This window comes from Clytia hemisphaerica, unplaced genomic scaffold, assembly GCF_902728285.1.
Source record: "Clytia hemisphaerica strain Z4C2 unplaced genomic scaffold, Clytia hemisphaerica genome assembly, whole genome shotgun sequence".
Taxonomy (NCBI): Eukaryota; Metazoa; Cnidaria; class Hydrozoa; order Leptothecata; family Clytiidae; genus Clytia; species Clytia hemisphaerica.
Genome location: NW_027104528.1, coordinates 1,258,917 through 1,272,914, shown reverse-complemented (window position 1 = coordinate 1,272,914; position 13,998 = coordinate 1,258,917). Strand labels below are relative to the sequence as shown.

General features: G+C 35.2%; 1 protein-coding gene across 1 annotated transcript; it reads left to right on the top strand.

Annotated features, from left to right (window-relative positions):
• The first annotated feature begins 2,625 nt into the window (after positions 1-2,625).
• LOC136822042 (gamma-aminobutyric acid receptor-associated protein) lies at positions 2,626-10,226 on the top strand. Its single transcript, XM_067078262.1, has 3 exons — positions 2,626-2,798; positions 8,803-8,881; positions 9,094-10,226. The coding sequence occupies exons 1-3, from the start codon at positions 2,709-2,711 to the stop codon at positions 9,291-9,293; spliced, it is 369 nt and encodes a 122-aa protein (XP_066934363.1). The 5' UTR covers positions 2,626-2,708; the 3' UTR covers positions 9,294-10,226.
• The last annotated feature ends 3,772 nt before the right edge of the window (positions 10,227-13,998 follow it).

Sequence of the window (13,998 nt, the reverse complement as noted above, 5' to 3'; positions counted from 1 at the left end):
TGTTCGAATTTGTAGAGTCGATTTCACTTCCATCAAGGCAGAAGCTATGTAACTTAGTCAAAACCAAGTGCAGTTATTGGATTAAATGAATTATTTATTTAGTAGAAAATTAGCGAGTATTAGGGTATTAGCGATGACTTTAAATCACAAGATAATGATCTGTTAATTTTTGTAACGTTTTTGCATACTGTACATACTGTATATGTAAACCAAAACTTTATTTTATTCTGTATTATATCGAAACCCGGACGTCTTTTATCCTCTTTTATCAATCTTTTACCTTCTATCATACATTTACTATTTATTTTACAATTTCTTTCATTTTGTTTAGACATGTCTCTTAACCTTTTAGTTTGATAGTTTTTATGCGAACTTAGAAGAGATGGTCGTCTTCTGTAACAGAAGTGACAATCATCATCAAACCAAAACTATTTTCATTTGACCACTACATTAGTTTTTATAAGTTAAAATAATGTAATATAATACAACCAGTAATCAGTAATAACGTTGTATGTAGAGTGAATTGTACATAACTTTTGATAACATACTATATAATAATTATATTAGAATATTTATACTATTTTACCTACTCTTGTGTACTTAAATGTTAAAATCTTTAAAAAAATCTTGATCTAATTGTTAAAATCTTAAAAAAAATTACCAAGCGTAGCATTTGAAGACACAGAGATTTTTGTCCAAATATTTCCAATGTTTTTTCTTAGCGCGAGTATTCTCCTTTCCTCATATTGTATTACACACACGAGAACATATATATTTATATTTAGTCTTGTATTAACTATTACACGGACAATGCATTTATAAATTGTACAAAATATCAAAGATCCTCTCGTTTTTCTCCATACAATTCTTCATCTTGAATACATGTTTCTTTTTACAGGGGCCGCGGCTCCACTTTAAAAGTGGTAGGGCCATGGTTTACCACCCATGGTTGGCGCCGACGGGAGAAATTTTTGAAAATTAGCCCTTCTACACTGCCTAAAACAGGTCTTTTTCAAGGTTTTTGGTCGGGCCAATGCCCGGGTGCCCCCCCTCGCTGCCGCGGCCCCTGTTTTATAAGCAAGTGTCTGCCTCTTGGTCAGGCTCAAGTATGCTTGAGCTTTCAAATCATCCAGGAATTGCATATTCTTACGAATTATTATGCTTTTAATTCGTCCAACCCAATTTTTTTATAAAATTTTGTTGACATTCGATCCAAAAAGCCTTTCGATTTTTGGAGCGGTGGAATGTGGCTAGTTATATGGAATGTCTTTTTTTTACTTGACCACTTCCAAACCTTTTCGAATCGAACAGATAAAAATGACCACATGAACAATATTTTAGGCTGGCATATACTTCTGCTATGTTATGCAAACCTGAGCCTTCATATGCTTATAAGCGTTATGGGATGCTTATAAAAAAAACAGCATGTATAATGCTTCCTCTAGGCTGCACGCATTCCCTCCGATATGTTTTGATATGCCTATCGTGTATAAAATTCCCGTCCGAGTGGGACAAGCTGGAGTTTTTACAAGCTCTTATTTGATTTGGTTGGTCGTTAAGATGTAATAAAAGAATCTTATTACTTTTTCTAAAGAACGCATCATCTCTATCACTTTAAATGACCAATCAGTGAAGTATCTTGTAAAAACTCCAAGGCATCTCGTCCGAGTGTTACCCTAAATTAGGGGTGGCCTGCTTCAACCACCTCGAGCCTTAGACGATCCTATCGTCTACACAAGATCACTAAAAAGGGAATAGTTTAGGAGAGACGTGATAAATTCGGGTGGAGTAAGCAGTGGCGGAGATGTTTACAGTGTTCCAAAACTCTACCGCCACTTTTTTCCCGTAAACCGCCCTGACGCCCTAACTCTTTCTCGCATTTACTTTAAACGGACGACAGCATCGTCTACTCGAGCCTTTCAAATTATCTAATAAACACTCGACAAAAGTACCTGCAACTCTTTTATCGAATCTCCTGGCGAGATTCCCGGTATAATTGAAATGAAAAAAGACAATGTTTAGTTAGTTGAAAATAAAGCCAGAAGAGGCAGAGGGGGGGGGGTACTTAGGCAAAATGGGTGCCGGGTATGTGCGAGCCATAAGGGTACCTTTTCTCATTCCTCAAAAGTCTCTCAAAGGGGTACAAATTCAAAAGTTAGTCACTGAAAGGGTCCCAAAATCACAAAAATCAAAAATTTCTCTCTCAAAGGGTCACGATTTCCAAGAATTTTTTGACTCAAATTTGGTGATCTGATAGATAATCAAACCAAAATTTGGAAAAAATAGACCAAAATTTATAGGAAAAAGTCTCTCAAAGGGTCCCAAAATCACCAAAACTTTGTCTCTCAAAGGGTCGATTTTCGATTTTCGGCTCGGACATACCCGTCTCGACCTTGCAAACCTAGTACCCCCCCCCCCGAGTGTTTTACCAACTCTTCGGTATTTCGAAATCCGGTTTGCCCATCCTCTGCTCCTGCTGCTCGAACCGCTGACCGCTAAGGTGGAGACAGGTCGACCGCTGACCAACTACAAGTTTGTTGAGTCACGTGATTTCAATGTTTTTATTTTGCAGACGCCATCTTTAATTTTAGCAAAACGACTTGAAAATTTTTTCCAGAGGCAAGCACAAAAAACAGAAACCTAAACCAACCAAAAAATATTTACGACCACCGATCAACCTTGAGTTTTTCATCTTGGTACGAGGCATTATGAGGTGGGAGTATAAAGAAGAACACGCCTTTGAAAGAAGAAGATCAGAGGGAGAGAAAATTAGAAGGAAGTATCCAGATAGAGTTCCAGTAAGTTTTATTACATTTATTTTGCTGTCTACATAGTGTGCAGAGGCAGAGGGGACTGAACCCCCCTCATTTTTATTTTATGCCCCCTATATGTGTATCCTCCTGTTTAAAAAAAATCGAACACAGGCTATTTAGCTACAGCATCAACAGTCCACCAGTCAATTCAAAACCAAAAGTATTGAAATTTGTATTAAAATATTATATGAAAAGAGATAAACATGGCGCCCATGCAGTGTAGACCTAAAGCTCCAAACCAGCATCTAATAACATGAAAACCAGAATATGATTCTTCAATGGGAATCAAAACTATAAAGTGCACTTACAAACATCAATTTGTCAGATCTAACAAAATTAATAACCGCACTGTCATCATTGACAATAAAACAAACGATTTTCTGTCAAGAGTCTTGTAAACATTCCAACAACTTCCATCGAAATTATCTATCACAGCTCAGTCTACCATTTTTAGCGCTGGCCGAGGATTGAACCGAGAACGCTCCGCGAACTCCTGCGCAGGTGAAAAACTTCAATCTGTCAATCATTTTCTCAAGCGAAGAGTACGCGAAGCAATTCTAGCTTTACGATAGTGCCGCGGGTCATCAATGGATAGTATTCGATTATCATTATCCCTTTATTTTCATTCCTAGAACTTTTGCAAAAAAAAGGAAAAATTGAAAAGTTGTATTTTCTACTGCTCTATTCACATAATGAATTTGAAAGATCTTCTATGTGGCGTATTTTTACAAACTTCAAAAAACTGAATTTTGTCCTGCCTTTGCGGGACTTTGGCTTAAGTGCTTGAGTGCAGCATAGGGTACAAAGTCCAAACATGCGTTTCCCGTAATTTTTGTGCGAAGAGTTAGGTCTACACTGCCATGTCCCACACCAAATACTGTCAACTGCTCTAGCTTGGGACGATTGGTCGAAACATGGGACTGTTTGATACCGTCAACTGCTCCAACTTGGGACTTATCTTACGCAACATGGGACGGCCACCAGTGTGGCGGAATCCATGCAAAAGCCACGCCAAAGATATTTTGAGGATCAAGAAGATTACACCCAATTGACAGTGAGGCTGGAACTTCGATTTTTGAGGATTACGATTTTACCAGCTTTTTAGCAATTTTTGCCTTGCTAACCCAAATCTCGCAACCTCTTTACCTTAAAGGAAGATCGAAGTTAGAGTTTTTCAGCGTTCCGAAAAAAACGCAAAGCAGAAATTTTTTCATCTTCACAGGATCGATTCTCAACAACAAAATACATTATTTGGTCTTTGGGTTTGTGTCTGACGTTTTTCCTTCAAAGAATAGCGATCACTTTCCTTTTCCCCTTGAGTGCGCCAGAAAAAAATGATTAGCTCGCATTCTCGATCGCGGGGGCGAATAAAGATGAGGCGGCAATCTTGCACTGAGGGTGCTACTTAGTTTCCGCCCTATTTTGCGCCAACAATAGAATGGTCCAAATAAGGGGGTATTCCCAGGTATTCCAAATGATAAACGATGTCGTTCTGTAAGTGTTTATTTTCTGAGAAATACAAATATATTTAATATTATTAACTTATTTATTTTTAAGTATTTTTGAGCCCGAATTTAAATATCTGGTTAAATAACAAACAAATGATAGCAGTTCTGTTGTTCCTCAAACCGCCGTGAAAAGTTTTTTTGCCGACTTAGCTATTTTACAAATTTCAGGAAAGAACTCCCATAGGAATTCCGATACATAACCCGATTGGTTCATTTCGAAACGGCTTCAAGAAAGTCATAATGGCAGATAATTTTAAAAGTTTCTGAGTAAATGTGTGTAATTTATTGATGTTGATGGTTTGTTGATTCTTTAAAGAAAAAAGATAACAGGTATAGCTTTTTCTAATCCTGGAATATCGAGGTTCCAGCTACACTGATTGAGGACATTCTCACGCCGAATATATTTGGCGTACTGTGCATGAATTCCAGACTGGGACGGCCATTCCACCACCATTTCACCGAACCTCCAAAGTCATTTGATTTGAGTTTAATGAACCGCGTATTAAAAAATACACAATTTCTCTTTCGCACCAAGTAGGCTTTTAAATCGAAATATGAAAAATATCCGTAATGGAACACACGTGAGTGTCCAGGAGTGTCTGTCAGTCAGGCACATCCTGGCAAATACCCCGTTCATTTGCCAGGATGTGCCTGACTGTCTGTGGTGCACTCTTAGAGGATAAAATATGATAGATATTTTGACCAAAAGTTGTTATTCCCCTATTTTTACTTATTGACCCCCCCTAAAATATCTAAAAGTCCAAAAAAGAGGGGAAATTGAGGCACTGCTTATATTGAAATCTTAAATGAAAAATCCACAAACATAATGATTGGGTGTATCTACAAAAAACATAATCATTGGGTGTGTTTACAAACACCCTCAATGAATATCAAAGAAACTATTCAATTTCATGTATGAAAATTTACTACAAAAAATCACAAAAGAACAAAAACAAGAATACCTACAAAATCCTAGCAGAAATTCTATCTAAATTTCCCCAACCACAGTGTAGACCTAAAGCTCTAAACCAGCATCTAATAACATGAAAACCAGAACATGATTCTTCAATGGGAATCAAAACTATAAAGTGCACTTACAAACATCAATTTGTCAGATCTAACAAAATTAATAACCGCACTGTCATCATTGACAATAAACAAACAATTTTCTGTCAAGAGCCTTGTTGTAAACATTCCAACAACTTCCATCGAAATGATCTATCATAGCTCAGTCTACCATTTTTAGCATGGTCCGAGGATTGAGCCGAGTACGCTCTGCGAACTCCTGCACGGGTGAGAAACTTCAATCTGTCAATCATTTTCTCAGGCGAAGAGTACGCGAAGCGATTCTAGCTTTACGATAGTGCCGTGGGTAGTATTCAATTATCATTATCCCTTTATTTTCATTCCTAGAACTTTTGCAAAAAAAAATGAAAAATAGAAAAGTTGTATTTTTTACTGCTCTATTCACATACTGAATTTGAAAGATCTTCTATGTGGCGTTTTTTTGCAAACTTCAAAAAACTGATCTTTGGCTTAAGTGCTTGAGTGCAGCATAGGGTACAAAGTCCAAACATGCGTTTCCCGTAATTTTTGTGTGAAGAGTTAAGTCTACACTAAACCACAACTGCTGAAGTTGGCAAAATTATAAAATCTTATACAAATCTAACCTTCAGTGAACTTTTTCAAAAATTATCAATGAATGCTTAGAATCAGGAGGATACCCAGATTGTATATATTTTTAAAGTCTGCATCAATCAAACCTTTGCATAAAAAAAATTCAAAATTTGATCCAGGACACTTATCAACCCATATCATTATATACTGTCAAACATCGGGAAATATTTGAAAATATTCTGCATGAAAGACTAACAAATTTTCTAGAAAATAACAAAATTTTCTTTTAAAAACCAATTGCAAAATGCATACTTTAGGCATACAAACTTTCCTGAGCAGAAACTTTTGCGATTTTCGTGATTTCTGGCCCTTTTCGCGAAAGTAAATGTTTTAAAAAATTCTAGGAATTGCCCTTTGCAAAAGTTTATGCTCGCAAAAAATTCTTGACAAAATAGAAAATATGTAACTGTAATCTGTAACTTCAAACTTTGAAAAAAATGTAACTTTTATGGCACTTTTTAGCCTGCTAAAAGACTAATAAGTCAAAGGGCAAATGTTTCAAGCCAATATATACCAGAAGTATTTGTCCCTCTAAGCCATTTTTTCATGTGAAAATACTCAATTTTACGTCTTGATTCACGAAAGTTAATGCTTGCAAAAAATATTTTTCCGTTAAATTTGCAAAAGGAAATGTTGTGAATTTCGAGATTTTTCGTCCTCGCGAAAGTTTCTGCTTGCGAAAGTTTGTGCGCCTAAAGTAACACAACCCATGCCATCATAGCCTTGACAGAACAAATCAGAAAATGTCTAGATAAAAATCATTCTGCTGTAGGAGTTTTTGTAAATTTACAGAAAGTGTTCAACACTGTCGACCACAACATCCTTTTAAATAAATTATTTCATTATGGTAGGAAATGAGCTACTGTTACAGTCAATGAAGTATAAGCCCAAAGGGCTAGAAATCAATCTCTTTAGTAGAACTTGAAGCCAACAAATCCTACCAAAGTTGCGCGGCCTTGAGCGGCTCGTCAGGTTTTTACACAAATGACACCGCTAAATTTCAAAAAAAAAAATCAATCGTAAACAAAGGAATTGCTAGATTCAATCTGTTTTCAAAAATACAGCGCATTTTTTAAGGCTTCACTTTTTCTTGCCTGAGAAAGGTTAGAGATTCTACTCTAGCCCTTCGGGCTTTAAACTCAATGGTTTCAGTCCTACCTAACCAACAAACAGAAGTCATCACGTTGGAAACGATGATAATTAAATCCCTCAAAGTAGAAATCAAACATGGGGTCCCCCAGGGATCTGTTCTGGGTCCTCTGCTATTTCTTATATACATAAATTATCTAAACAAGGCCATAAAACATTCTCATACTTTTCACTTTGCAGATGACACCAGCCTCTTTTGTCACGATACTCAACTCAAAAAATTTAACAAAAATGTCAATGAAAACCTTACTAATTTAGTACATTGACTCAGAGCCAATAGTTTAAAACTATTTTCAAAATTCATCAAGTTCTTTGCAATAGGTTTAATTTTTAGTCTCTGCCCAAAAGAAAAATACATCGATTTCCAAATGGATGATTTCAAAGTTTACTATGTATTTTATTTGAAAGTGAAAAATTTTGAAAAAAATCTCATTCACGTTTACGTAGATGGGTGAATTGCGCCAAATCTGTACCATGGTTTTGTAAACAAGGCAAACTGTATTTAAATTACCATAGAATGGGATGTGTTAGGTATTAGAGCTTAAGTTTTTGTGGGTTTGGTACTCTGGCAGAAAGTATCAGTCAGGACTAGTTAACTTTTTGATTTGTCTTTGAAATACTAGCAAAAATCTTCACGCATCATATGCCTGTCTTTCTACCACTCAATTTTAAATTTGGCTTTCTAAATTTTGTCAATTTTATGTAAATATGTTACTCCATAATGGAAGTATATGATTTGAAAATCACAAGCCATTTTCTTGAACCAAACTTGAGTTATAACTGAAAATGTGTGACGAACGGGACACAATTTTGTTGTTTTCAAAACAAATTTTGGTGTTCAAAGCTTCTTTGAGGAAAAAATTAATCAAAATCTTTTCAGTTTTCTGCACTATTTGGTCACATTTTGATAGTAGAATACTCAAAATACAAAAATGCATCCTCAGAACATACAGTTCTTGAATAAATAAGCATCTTGTGCTGAATTCACCTTTGAAAACAACAAAATTGTGTCCGTCTGTCACTGTCTTTCACACATTTTCAGTTATAACTCAAATTTGGTTCAAGAAAATAGCTTGAAATTTTCAAATCATATACTATGGAGTAATACTTTAGCATAAAATTGACAAGAATTTAGAAAGCCCAATTTAAAACCCAGTGGATAAAAGACAGGCATATGCTTGGCGTGACCATAGATTTTTGCTAATATTTCAAAGACGAAACAAAATTTTGTCTTGTTTACAAACCCATGGTACAGATTTGGTGCAATTCACCCTCAAATATCTTATTAACAGCACTGCTTCGGTTTACTAAAAGAGATTAAAATAATTGATGTTTATTGTAATGTTGTCGTCGGATAAGGAATTAAGAGGTGTGTAATGGACTAAATTTATAACAATAATAATAATAATAATAATAATAATAATCAATAGCTATTTAAAAATCTGTAATTACCATCAAACTGGTCGACACAAGGGTAAACCACTCTTAAAAAACTATTGATCAAAGTAAGAAAAACGAATTATTTTGATTTCTACAGCTAATTTCAGACTTCTTTGAGTTCGAGAGTTTTACCAAATACCTACTAATTAATAAAGAAAATTATACTGTTCCATAAGATGCTGACATAATAATGTTTTTGTGTTTTTTGCCTACAGGTAATCGTTGAAAAATCCCCAAAAGCAAAGATTGGCGATTTGGACAAAAAGAAGTACTTGGTACCATCTGATTTAACAGGTTTGAATTTTTGGACTGATATTTTCTAATAATTTCAGATGAAAGGTTTTTTTCAAAAGCCACAAAGTACTTTGAAAAATCATAAAAAGACACACATAAAAAGGAGGCTCGCAAAAATATTTCTAATTGTAAAGGTGCGCTTTTACTGCAAATATTGTAGAGTAGGTTGAAAACTTTTGTGCTATTAAAAGACTTTATATTTCTCTTTTCAGTCGGACAATTTTATTTTCTGATTCGCAAACGAATTCATCTAAGGGCCGAAGACGCTCTCTTTTTCTTCGTAAACAACACCATCCCTCCAACGTCTGCAACAATGGGTGCATTATACCAAGAACACCACGAAGAAGACTTTTTTCTTTACGTTGCCTATAGTGATGAAAGTGTTTACGGTGGCTCTCCTTCATTGGTGTAAATAATTTGTCTTTTTCATGCGTGGTTAACAAGTTTCTGGTCGAATATACAAGATTGGCCTGCAATTAAATGTGGCTTGGTCAAAGTGAAGTTTTTCATTCTCAACTATTTATAGAAAAAATGTATTTAGATTGATATTTTTATTATCTGAACTTCTTTGTTTTACAAAGAAGTAATGAAAGTTTTTACTTCAAATTTCCATATTTTTTTCTGCAATCTTTGGTTTTCTGTTTGGTAAAGATTGGAAGGCTTTTTTCTATTTTTTTTTTTGTTAGTTTTGTACCTATTTTTTGGGCCTGGGCTTCTTTGACATCACATTAACTCAATTAGTATGCTATGTAGTGCTATATTATTTAGTTTTAGATAATCAAAACTTGTTTATCTTTAAGAATTTAAAGTATAGAGAATAGTAGATTTTGCAGTTTTTTGTTCAATTGGGAAAGTTGTCAATAAGTTTTACTTTTAACTTTTTTTTGTGCATTTCAATTTGGTTTGATTTTTTTATTTAAGTTTCATTTATGCATTTCGAACTCATCACGCGGCATTAGTGGCATCTATTTTACAATAGCTATGATAACATACACCTGTACTTACTTGGACGTTTAAGGAACTTATACTCATTTAAATTTGTCGATTCGAATCTGTATATTTGCTTCAATTTTTATGTTTTTGTGTTGTTGTGTTTAATTTAAAAGAAATAATCACCTTGTTTGTTTTTATTTTTGCATCATTATATTATTACGTTTTAAGTTTGTTTGTATTTATGTAAACATTGAAAAGAAAAAATACTTTCTAGATTATCAATAAAATATCTCTTTTTATATCAGTAGTTAAGCAAATAGGAAAATATACATAAAAATTGTCATTATTTGTAAATTTGAAGCTACGTTATATAAAAAGAAATGAATAGGCATTATAACTGCTTACTACTTAAGTCATCGATGTTTTGCCTGATTTTTGCATAATTTTTTATAGATCAACATCATTAGCTTGAGAAAGAAAAACATTTGACTCGACTGACATAATATTTGGCCTGTATAAACTACGCTGAAGAACTATTCTTTCATGATTTCCTAACCTTGAAAGCCAATTTTTGCATCGCTTGTCTTATGATTTGGCAGAACTTTCATGAATTAATACTGTCGGGTGCCTAATAAACGGAGGGGGGGGGGTCGGATAACCGGTGGTGGGTTAAAAAATATTCAAACTTTAATAATAATGGGGAAGGGGTTCGGAAATTGTACCTCTAACTCTAAATACCTCCACAATAAGGCAATTGTAGACTAAAACTTTGACAATAGTTATAGAGCAAAAAAATTTCAAAAATTTATTAACATGGGTCCGGGGTGGAATAGAATGTGAAAGTTCTTATAATAAACTGAAAATTTTCTACGATTTAATTTTATACCTTATCAGTGTCCCAAATAATTAATGGGGTAAGAAGAAAAGCCTAAGAGAGTCAACAACACCAACGACCCCGTAAAAAAAAAAAAAAAAAAAAAAAAAATAACATAAAATCGAAAGTGAAAGTTTTTTCTCGTTCCGTTTTACTTCTGAGAATTTCTATTTTTAGAAAATTATCGGGGAAAATCCCGATTTTGCCTCGTTTCGGCGCTCTTTTAAATTTTCGAAAACAGAGTTGCCCAAGCGCGATTAGCATTGTGTTAAGGCCGGTCTCCACTTGCGCGCGCTTCGATCGCGTTTTTTCGAGTAAAGCTTCCACGCTATTGGTCAAAAGAAAAATGAAGCAACTCCATTGGCGCGAACTGACGTAACGGTTGAAAAAAGTTGAAATGTGTTCAACTTTTTTTTCAAGCGCGCGCTACATTTTTATGACGTAATCTTTTTTCCAAGCAAAAAGGATTGAAGCCCAAAAGTGCGATCGTAGCGCGCGCAAGTGGAAACCGGCCTTTACAGCTGCCAAAGTAAACATAGACATAGATGGCCAACGATGAAAAAAATCTACTTTCAGATTACTCTTTTGTTTGTCAACATACAACATTACTACGTTGTTGCATAGATGATCCTAGAGACAGGTATAGAGTTTGGCTCTAAAGCAAGGGATGATTGGGTTCACGGTTCCAGCAGGCAGTCAGATATAGATACCTTTTTAAATTGAATTCTCAATTTTATTATAAAATTTTCATAAATGCCAGGATATTAATGATGGTTCGGTTAGTCTGGTTCATTAAAAAAAAAGAATCTGGCTGGGGTAGTAGGGAATAAGGCTAGAATGGAATGGAGGACAGGTGAAGTCACAATGAACATTTTATAATATTTTTATCAAATTTTCATAAGCAGACTTTTTGTACCCACTGCCAATGCTGTGCTGAGCGCCCTAAAGCTAAGGTCCCACGTAGGCAGGACGTTCTGCGGGGTGTTTTTTTAATTATAACTCTGCTCTCAATTCTCAAACTGGGCTAAAATATGGTAGCATCAGATCATTGATGGAAGTTGTTTGAATGTTTTACAAGATTCTTGATAGCACTTTGTTGTAGTTTTGATTCCTACTACTAGCCATTCCTAACTCACCACAGAAAATAATGTTGTACTCTAATTTGGTCTTAGGCGGTCATCGAAAAATTGTTCTATTCGCTTCACCCGCCCGCATCAAATTTTCAGCTGATTTTCCGGTGCGGAGATATGTGGAAAAAAATCTGGGAAAAGCAATTTGTTCTTTTAAAGTATAGCTTTTTTCTCAATTGCTCTGACAACCATCGAAAAATTGTTTTGCTCGCGTTACCACCCGCCCCTGAGTTACTGGCATGATTAAAAAAAAATCGGGAATGTCTTTGACCGCCCGTCCGCACCACGCATGATGCATTTTTAACACCCGTTGCGACGCGAACAGAGCATTTTTTCGTTGACCGCCTTATGTTGAGGTCGTGGCTTCTTCATAAAGACGAAAGACAGATCTGGACTTATTTCGTACTTTCCAGTCTCTTGTTCGTAGTTTTTCTGACTTTCTGGTTCTTTGTGAGTTATTTTCTATGTTTTCTAACTTACTGATTGACTTACCGACAGATCGCCACCGGTGTGATTCGAACCCACTAAATACAAAGTTCCGATGTTTTGAAACCCAATGTGGCTTTCAGACTTGCACTCCATCGCAGAGGCTAATCAATTTTAATGACTTTTTTGACTAATGACCAAGTTAAAAATGTTTAATTTTTTTATATTTGAGTATTAAAAAGGCATGCATTCAAATAATAAAGGTTTAAAATTTTTCTCTGGGCTAGTTAGTAAAATATCTCAAATAGGCTCTGTGATGGAGTGCAAGGCTGAAAGCCACATGAATATGGTTCATCCTATAAAAGGAAGTTCATTCTATGGTGGCATCTTGAAGTGAAGGTGGTTGAACAAAATGTTTCTGGCATTTTGATGTAACTGCCAACCCTAACCCTAACTGATAATAACCCAATTCCTAGCCAATCTGATACGTAACCACACCCAAACCACACCCATGCCCAACCCTACCAGGTCGTCTGCAGGTCCTGACACTATTCCCGCATGCCGGATCCGAAAAATAGATACATGTCTTTCGTCTATGTCGACACCCTCCTCTAATTCCAACACCATTTTTATCAGCTGAAATTTATAGAAAGGTTGAAACTCTTTGCTTAGTGGTCAGAGAGGAATAATCCTTTTTCAATCAGTGATTTAAGCTTTCATATTATTCCTTTCTCAAAAGAAGGGTGTCGGAATTAGACGAGGGATGTCGATATTAGACCAAGTTACGGTACATTATTATGTAAGTTTTTGATGATTATAATATCCTACATTATCAAGCTCCAACCCTGACCCTAACTGATTAGATTGAAATAATCAAAAATCGAAAAAATCAGAAAGTTTAAAAAGGAAGAATCTAAAAAGTTGACAATTGGCCATCCATTACCCTGATCAAAAGTCACTATGCAACCCCTACTGATTCATTCTTCATTGTTTATTACGGAAATCAACTACATGAGGTTTAAAAGAACGACAAATTATGCATGCATGTTATTAATGCCGGAATCGTAAGACGCACCTAAAATTTATGTTTACTTCTCTTGTATATTTTAGTGGTATTTATCCAATGAAAAGGATATTGACAAAATATGCACGGCGCTGACAAAATATGCACGGCATTGATTATGACATCATTAAATATATGACTACAATGCTGGGTGCGTATTCCAGCCAAAAAATTGCAGTGGCTGACTAACCCATCAGCATTGTAGTAAGGGGGAAGGGGGGAGCTTGTTTCTCAGTGGTAATGATTCCAAAATTATCAATATATTATGCACGCTATTGTACTAATATATATAATGTAGGACATGATAAATATTGGAAACCTACATTATAATGTAATGTACAACATTATTTTCTTTGGTGAGTTTGCGTTGCACTAACAGTCCTTGTGAATTTAGTCCTTGTAATTTTTGAACTTCCAAATGACTGAAAATGGGCGAACTTCAGCCAATACAGGTGGAGGGTGCAAGAGAGTTCTGAAAATTTATTTATATATAATTGATTATATACTCTTTCAAATAAACTCCCCCCCCCCCCGAAACCTTATTATTAACTTTTAAGAATTTTTTTAGCTTTCAAAGAGAAGGTCTCTTATTCAGCACTAAATAGCCTGATTTTAGCCTACATTTACCTTATTTTTGGGTTTTGGAAATTAAAATTTCCAACCCCTCCCCCCACCACCCGGTAATTAGGTC

Coding starts and splice junctions, on each gene's coding strand:
- LOC136822042 (XM_067078262.1), top strand. CDS start 2,709: ATGAGGTGGGAGTATAAAGAAGAACACGCCTTTGAAAGAAGAAGATCA. Junction 2,799..8,802: donor AGTATCCAGATAGAGTTCCA/GTAAGTTTTATT, acceptor TTTTGCCTACAG/GTAATCGTTGAAAAATCCCC. Junction 8,882..9,093: donor GGTACCATCTGATTTAACAG/GTTTGAATTTTT, acceptor TTCTCTTTTCAG/TCGGACAATTTTATTTTCTG.